Here is a 9,375-nt window from a genome sequence, read left to right as displayed (position 1 = left end):
ATGGTCTGATTTGTTTAAAGTTATGTAAATTGAATTTGTGTTCGCCGTGAGTTTGAAGTGTGTTTTAAATGAGAGTGGTGACCCCGAGGTACTTTAACTCTTCTACAATGTCAAGTTCCACTCCCCCCAGGAACACATTGGACCGCTCCAGTTTTATGGATTTTTTTGTGAAAATCATAGCAACAGTTTTCTTTTTGATTATATTCAACCAAGTAATCCTAAAATATAGTCTATCATCTTGTATAACGCTGGTTGTAATATCTAATTACGGCTGGAAAAAAAGACTTCCTGAAGCGCTCCTTGAATTCATCTTGAGTGTAATCTTGTAATCTTGAGCTGTGAGTACTCACAAGAGCTCCAACTGTTTCATTAAGGGGATGACAATCATGATTCATCATAAAAAACAATTTCCCAATCATTCTGTCCTGCACTATCTCCTTTAAGGTGGGTAACACAATCCCCACAACAGAACCGGCCTTCTTTATTAGTTTATTAAACTTATTCTTCTCCTTTTCCAACAGTCCCCCTCCCCAACCTGTACAAGTACAAGACCTCAGATGAGACTACAGAAGGTCTTAAGTAGGACATGACAAACCCCAAAGGATCTCAGTCACCTTAACAAATGAATACGACTTTGGCCCTTCTTATACACTTGCATCGTATTGTCAGACCAGTTGAGCTTGTTGTTCAAATATACACCCAGACACTTGTAAGTTACAATCTCAACTTCTGACTCTCGTATATTTACTGGAACCACTTGCTGAGGAAATCTGCTAAAATCAACCACAATTTCCTTTGTCTTACTAGCATTTAGCCTGAGACCAGTTTTCTCACACCAGTCCACAAAACTCTGTAAAAGCTCCCTATATTCACTCATGGTCCATTATACAGCCAACTATTGCTGAATCATCAGAAAATGTCTGGAGATGACAGGATTTAGAAACTGGAAATCTGATGTATAAAAAGTAAACAAAAATGGAGCTAAAACGGTTCCTTGAGGGACTCCAGTGCTGTACTTCACTAACTTACTTGAGACACACAGTCCAGCATCCTCACATAGCCTACTGTGGTCTATTACACCGTGTCTTAACTACACGCGCCGCGCGATAAAAGGTATATTTTCCATGTTAATCAGAGTGTTTGTCCTAACCAGCCGCGACGGCGACACGCAACGATTCTAGAAACGGTTTCTATTTTTCTGCGACGTCGCGCTGGAACAACAAACACAAAGTGTGGCGATGATAATCCCAGGTACTGTTTATGTGCTTTATTTAATGTTTAAAGCGTGTAATGTGACTCTGAATATCATTTAGTGCTCCAGCTTTGTAGCTGTAAAAGCAACAATGGATAATTCACCTCAGATCTTGAAATTAAACAAATGGAAACAAGAACGTTAAAGCTGTGAACAAACAAGTGTTTGCATAAGGATGTAGTGTAACGACAAAATTTTTTTTTTTTCTGAAGTGTTGACAACTTAGTGTTAACTAATCATTGTTGCAAACTGGTACTACCAACAAAATATTAGTGCATTCCTGGAACTGGGCGTCGTTACACTACATCCTTATGCATCGCTTTCTGCCAGGACTTTTACAGGCTTTTCTCAACTCAGTGAAGTGACCTCGACGTCCGGTTTAGTGGTAGCATAAGCCATCAGGCAAATGTTATTTAAATAAACTTCTGATGTACTTACAAACTTTCCAATGCCTCATTTTATGAGTACAGAACCTATTTGTAATACTGTAGAAGTTTGGTACCATTCCAGGCATTATTAGTGGGGTCATTTACGGGGATACATCATAGGATCCATTAGCGCGTGCACTAAGCCATCCGGCTGATGTCTCTAAATAAGCTCTGACTTTAATAATGTTCAACCAAGGGAAAAAAGGCTTCTGGGGGGTGTTTGGCTCGAGGTCATGGTGCAAAGGACCCTAGGTTGATTTTACTCTGAACCATCCCTTTAAAATCACCAGAAGTAGTAATCAGTGATTGAGGATATTTTAACTGCATCCTGGCTTTAACAGTATTAATATATTCACAAGCATTAGTCACATATATACACCGCTATCGCTATCACAGAAGAAAATTCTCTTGGCACATAGTACGGCCTCACATTTCCCATAATAATCACAGGTAAAAATGGTTTATGTCGTCTTTTCTTTAGTCGGTGCTTTACTCCAGTGCAATACAATGATGATTGAGAGATTAACAAATAAACCATATTTGACACTCATTACTTTTCTAATAAATGATGATGTCTGGATAATCAAGTGAACCTGCTTCAGTCCAGTAAGTGTTCATCTTGAAATATTACTAACAATTTCGAAGTTATTCTTGCGTTTACTTGATAAAATCAGAGCAGATTTGACAGCAGAGAGACTCGTGAAGCTGTACAGTTATACTGAAAGACTTTTGCTGGATAAAACAGTGTGAACTATCAGTCAGAGACAGAAGGACTGGAGGAGATTGAGTGTCGATTATTTGGACGCCTTAGAAATTGATACAAATATAATAGAGTAGGCTTTATATTGTTACTATCAGCTTGATAAAGTGAAGTACAACATCAAAACTAATTTCTATTGAGAATTAGCCTGTGAATAAACTCTCTTCCACAATGCCATGGTGTTGCTAAATGCGGTTATTAAGGTGTTCTCATATGCAGTTGCTAGGGTTTTCCTGGCTGGTTGCTATGGCATTGCTTTGCTAAGTGGTTGCTAGGGTGTTTTAGAGGGCTACTTACAGTACTTGCTCAAGTCAAAAGAGTCAAGACCAAAGTCTCTGATATTCTGGTCTACAGATGTGAATTTAAAAGGGTGTGTATTTGGATCAAATCACTAACACTACAAACGGATCTTGCCACTAATTACAGTTTTTTACAATCACTTTGCTACTATTTTCAGAACCTTGATGTCATTTTTCAAAACTCTAGACACAAAACTCAAAACGGTTATCACTTGTAACACAGGCTATCTAATGTTCAAAACATTGCATTGTGTATTCACATCTTTAAAGAAATCTTGCACTTGCACAATCATTGGTTCAAAAAACTAATTTACTGTGAAATACCGTTGAGACATAACTATAGATCACCCACACACAAGCAACTGATAGTTTCATTGTGTCATTGTTCGTACAATCATTAAATATTGTAGAACAAAATAGGTGATACAGGTTTCATTATGGCACTACATGTACAGTAAATACATCTCTGTAAAAGCACTGCAGTAATAGAGAGAATACTACAGACACAGTGGAATCATTTAACAAAGTTTGTAATATATTGATGCAAAACACTACAGTACAATCACAACATAGGTTTATTTGAATCAAAGCAAAAAATAATTAGCTATGAAATAGAAAAGAAAAGACAGTACTGTAAAACATCAAATGCAGTGTTCCTCAACTTGCTTGCTTGTACTGTAAGAAACAGAACAGGAGTGATGATCTATACAGTGCAGTGCTGTCAATACTGTACATAGTCTGAAAAGGTAGTACAGTGTTTGGGACCATAGACACAGTGTCTGATGAAGCAGTATGATCAAATATTAGGCTACATCCATGGATATTGTAGTCTAATTGGTTCATGCTCCATGCTAATTGGTGACAATGAATATCGTTATCTTGAAACTTTCATGATTTAGTAAACATGGAAGATTGTTTGTCTGTTTCCATACAACTATGCATTCAGAGTAATGCAATAGTTTCTTATCATTTTGAGCAGTTGTATCAATTGATAGTTAGATCAATGTAAGGAAATGAATAGACACTCATTTGAAATGTAATGTGTGAATTGCCTTTTGAAATAGTAGTACTTTGATGTTAAGTTGTGTCATATTGAACAGGTGATTTTTGTTGAATGAACAAATGATCTAAGTTTTATGTGTATTGTATCCAAGCAATTGAGAAAAGGGTTAGAGTTTTGAAAAATGTGCATTTTGATCATTGGTTGTGAGTTTTGTGTCTAGAGTTGTGAAAAATGACATCAAGGTTCTGAAAATAGTAACAAAGTGATTGTAAAAAACTGTAAATCTCTGAATTGAATCTCCTGCCTTTTTCAACCTTTAAGCCTGGCCAATAATTCCACATATAATAAGTATAACGTATAAGATCATATTAACCAACCAGTCAAACCATTACAAATCAACTGCGTATATGAATTATATAGATGAATTAAATGAGAAGCTGGGCAGATTTCTAAATTGTGTGTGTGTGTGTGTGTGTGTGTGTGTGTGTGTGTGTGTGTGTGTGTGTGTGTGTGTGTGTGTGTGTGTGTGTGTGTGTGTGTGTAAAGAATACTGTCAGCCACACACTCTGCGGGAGAGCAGGAAATGTGTGGGAGTATTTTTGCCTTGACCCTCCATACTCTCTCTCTCCTGTTCCTCTCGTTTTACACTGATCCTTTACTATTCCTCACTGTTATAAGATAGGGGGCGCTATTACACACCTTCTGACAGAGTACAGAATCTCGGGATCAAAATACAGGTGAAGAAGCAGAAACAATAAAAATAAATAAAGGGTTAGTTCACCCAGAAATTTAAATTCTGTCATCCTTTACTCACCTTCATGTCGTTCCAAACCCGTAAGACTTTCATTTATCTTCAGAACATATTTATATTTTTAATGAAATCGGAGAGAGTTCTGTCCCTCCATTTACAGCTACACAACTACCAATTTAACGCTTCAAGACGTTCATAAAGAGATCTTAAAAACTATTCCAGCGGTTTATTCCACATTTTCTTAAAGAGACATGATCGCTTTATGATGAACAGATTGAATTTAGGCTTTTATGCACATATAAACATTCATCAACTCAGTTGTGGTAAACAGAAGCTCAAGCATGTTCTGTTCATCATATAAAGCAATCGAATCTCTTCAGAACATGTGGACTAAATCACTTTATTCAAATGAATTTGTTGTAGCGTCAAAGTGTCACTTGCATATCTGTCAATGGAGGGACAGGAATCTCTCAGATTTCATTAAAAAATATCTTCAGTCTTGTTCTGAAGAAAGTCTCCAACATGAGGGTGAGTAAATGAGGACAGAATTTTCACTTTTGGAACTAACCGTTTAAAGCTACAATATGTAATTGTTTTCGCCGCTAGGGGTCGCTAACCTCTTACAATAACAAAGGCGTCGGTTGATGACGCATAAGCGGATTTATGGAACTTGTCGTCATGCCGAAGGATCTAATAATGTTCATGGATGAGTGAATACATTGATGTTTTTAACATGATGGTCACAGTTGCTAATGAGAGACAGATCTCATCGTCACACGCGAGTCCCGCGGATATAAAGGAATGAGGATATTTCACTCTAGCGAACTAACCCGCTAGTGCTGAATAATACTCACACAGGTCAGTTTATTTGACGAATTAAACGTGTGAGGATACGCAGCGCTGTTTCACTTGGTCTACGCTATCACACTAAACTGCATTTGAGTGTGTTGAAAGTTATAATCAGAGGTGGAAAGAGTAATAAAATATTCTACTCAAGTAAAAGTACTATTACTACAATTTTTTTTTACTTAAGTACAAGTAAAAGTACCGGTCGAAAAATCTACTCAAGTAAAAGTAAAAAGTAACTCATTTAAAATTTACTCAGAGTAAAAGTTACTGAGTTACTTTTTTAACAGCGGGGGTGGGTTGGGGAGTCCCCCGAGTAGGGTTGTAATGGTATGAGATTTTCACAGCATGATAACCGACTCAGAAATATAATGGTTTACGGTATTAAACAATTATTAAATATAAAAACTGTATTATTAAATTATGGTTATTATTATCATCAGTTAAAATGACAGTTAAATGGATGAAAACAGTTTTTTTGGAAACATTTGTTTGTTTTGTTTATTAAAATTTCAATAAAACATGTCTAATCAACTAATTTCAATAATTGATTATGAATTAGATTAAAGGAGTAACTACTACTCCTTTTAAATTCATTAATTTTGGATTGATTCACTTCCGTTGCAAAGATCATTAGTTATTAACTTAGGGGCCGCTAACACGACACCGCTTTAACAGAAAACAGAAAACTTTAATGTGTTCTGGCCGTTCATTTGCACGACAACAGTGTTTGGAGCTCGAGAAAGAATGTAAACCTTGAAATAGGTTCCAAGGTGCAAGCTTTGAAATTTTTTGAAAAACGCTATAATCTCTGTCTAAACTTCAAAAACGTGAATCTGTGAAAATGCTGACGGCGTGCACATGCGTATTACATGTTTAATCTATAGGTAGGCTATGTGCATTTGAATGTGTGCATGCGAGTAGTCTTTCTTTACAAATTGACCTCACCAAATTACTTGTCTGGCCTGCATAATACAAAACAAAAATGTCGCTTCCGTGTATCCATGCGAACTGGAATCATTTAGATAATGTTTTATCTGTACAGAGGTGAAGGAAGCCTCTGATATTAATAAACACCCTGACGCTTCCTAGCTTGATAATGGCTGTGGATTGTAACCATCAGTTTGAAGCTCGTAAAAGTGCATCCATCCATCATAAAAGGGCATCTATCTATCCATCCATCCATCCATCCATCATAAAAGTGATCCACACGGCAACGGGGGGTTAATAAAGGCCTTCTGAAACAAAACGTTGAGTTTGTGAAGAAAGATATTCATATTTAAAACTTTCTAAAGTAAAATAACTAGCTTCCGGCCAAACAAACATATGGATTCGACTTAAATCTAAAGCGCAACTTATGCGAGTAATGCGACATACTGCTGATATTTACGCTACGCCAGGACGCACTACACTACTTCTGATGTCATGAGTTGCATAAGTTGCGTTTTAGGTGTAAGTAGACTGCGTATGGCGTACTTTTTTGAGCTTTAAACTGATGGTTGCAATCCACTGCCATTATTAAGCTCAGAATAATCAGAGTGTTTATTAATATAACTCCGATTGTATTCGTCTGAAAGAATAAAGTTATATAGCCTACACCTAGGATGGTTTCAGGGCTGATAAATCATGGGGTAATTTTCATTTTAATGTGAACTACTCATTTAACAACTTATTTTTTATCATTAATAATTTATTAAAATGTTCAAAAACAAAAGACTTCTATGAAATGTATTTCATTCATAAAAATCCTTTTTTCTTTTTATGATTTAAAACAAATATATTATCCAAATCGGTGGTAATCAAATAAAAGTTTAACATATTTTTTAATCCTTTTATTTTTTGGCAAAGTGCTGCAAAACAGATTTACTCAATTAAACCATGGACAAAAAAAATCCTTAAGTAATGTTTAAATAAATTGTATTATTATTGTTGATGTTAATATTATTATGAGAAGTACATTCTATTGTAGGCCCACAATAGTTATATATTTATGTCATCATTTCTTCTGACGTTAGTTAAACCAAACTTTTATTTTGATGGGTTGTAGTGAAGTCCTGTTTCAGAGTGTATTTGACAAGGTTTTTCTCAAATAAAATGATGAAAATGCTCGCTGGGCGTTCTCTCAGAGCAGCTCTGGAGATGTTAATGTTTTCATGTCCTCGTATTGTTTGTGAGATGCTGAAAACATCATTAGTGCGTCGCGTACTTGAGTATGTACTGTAGTAGACGAAACGGCTCGTCTCATTCGCACTGATTCACACAGACACGCAGATTATACATTTATATAGCAGTCTCTTGTGCTTTAATATATAGCCTACAGACCATGTCGCAATTTGATTTATTGTGCAGGTTTACATGTGTTTTACGTGACATCTGCGTACTGTAAATTCCATTTTCATGATAATGAAACTCCGGGATTCCCTCTGCATCACAGAAATCATTCGGCCTTAAATTATAAACGGGACATATCTTAATCTGCACGGAGGGATGGTGTTCCCGAACATGTTCTATGTGTTTCCTCCTTTTGCAGCCAATTGGCGTCTACAATTTTTGCAAAATAAATATGCTCGAGCCTCGAGGACAACCACGCGTTCGTTTTTCTATATCCAAAGTATCCACATACTTACCAAGGGTTCGCCTGTGTGTGTGTGTGTTGTGGTTTTTGCGTGTCTGTTCTCCCGCCCTTAAATCAATCAATGCTGCAGTTTCCGGAGCGCGATGTTTTATAGTAGGCTATTTCATTATTTTAATGTTTTTTTTTTTTTTTTTTTTTTTTACTCAGTAACGAATATGATTTAAAATGTAGCGAATTACAATACTTTAAACAAAACATACTTAAGTAAAAGTAAAATTACAGATTTTAAAAACTACTTAAAAAAGTAGCAATACACAAAAAAAATACTCAATTACAGTAACGCGAGTAAATGTAATTCGTTACTTTCCACCTCTGGTTATAATGTTATTCTATGTGTTAGTTTGTTGGCTGTATGAGATTAGCAGTGAGCTAGATCAACATTAGAATAACATACTGATCATATTCTAACATTTCATCATGTTGACCTATATAACATTGATTAGTTTTATGTACATTTGCTCACCTCTGCACGTCTCTGTCAAGTCGAAGTTAGTCGTGGACGTGGAGCTCTCGGCATCTCGAAAACGCCACGCTGATAATGATCCTCGTTTTAGTTCTCCTTTTGTCCCAAAGTCTGCTTGCTATGGTCCATAATGTTTGAACCAAACAACAACAGAGTGAGTGCAACGCAGTTGTCCACGTCTGTCGCCATGGTTACTATGGCAGTACGAGCGGAAACCAGGGATAACGCGGATAATACGTCATTGACAGGCGACAGGGACGAGCCATTATTTAAAATTGGAATGTCTCTGAAATTAAAAATCTTTGGGAACTTTTGTGATATTGTAAGTACACAACTGCAGGAAATATATCACACTGTGAAAGTGATTTTTGGATATTTTATTACAAAAATCTTACATATTGTAGCTTTAACTTCACTTGTGAAAGTAGGAGAGTAACACCTACTATTTTCAATTCTAAACACTAACTAATCATAACGAAAATCAACTCTTTCTCTCTCTCTCTTTCTCCAGACTTTTGCCAAATTAAACCCTAAACTACAGCCGATGGTTGATTTGATCAAGGCCAATCGTGCCAAATGGGAAGAGCTCCACCACAGACACCAGCGCAGCCAGGAAACCCCCCGCCCTGGAAGCCCTCGCGACGCTGAGGTCACAGCAAACAGCTGCAGCTGCGCGGACGCGAGCGACGCCGGCCCCATGAGCTAACCTGGGGAAACTATGCCTGATTTGACCACACGCTTCTCTCTCTGACCCACAGCAATGCAGACGGAGGGAGTTTTGACCTCTGCTGCACGCTTCAAACCAGCAGCCATTACCTCACTAGCACCCGCCATCGGGCATTTGCTCTGTCTGCGAGCACTTCAGGCAACTGCGACTGAGTTTGCGTTCGTCTCCACAGTGCAAAGACTGCACATTTAGCTAGCAATGACTCGTTAAT

The 9,375-nt window shown here is 37.0% G+C and overlaps 1 protein-coding gene across 1 annotated transcript in view; it reads left to right on the top strand.

Moving 5' to 3' along the window:
* pde11a (phosphodiesterase 11a) overlaps positions 1-9,143 on the top strand; it is a gene marked incomplete at both ends in the record, with an annotated part of 91,351 nt that extends 82,208 nt beyond the window's left edge. Inside the window, one exon of the mRNA XM_081367409.1 lies at positions 8,949-9,143. Within this exon, the coding sequence (XP_081223535.1) occupies positions 8,949-9,143 (195 nt within the window). The remainder of the gene's footprint in view (positions 1-8,948) is intronic.
* Positions 9,144-9,375: the final 232 nt, after the last annotated feature.

Source organism: Scardinius erythrophthalmus (assembly GCF_964197995.2).
Source record: "Scardinius erythrophthalmus genome assembly, chromosome: 6".
In the NCBI taxonomy this organism is placed as follows: domain Eukaryota; kingdom Metazoa; phylum Chordata; class Actinopteri; order Cypriniformes; family Leuciscidae; genus Scardinius; species Scardinius erythrophthalmus.
This window is presented reverse-complemented; position numbering and strand designations above follow the sequence as displayed.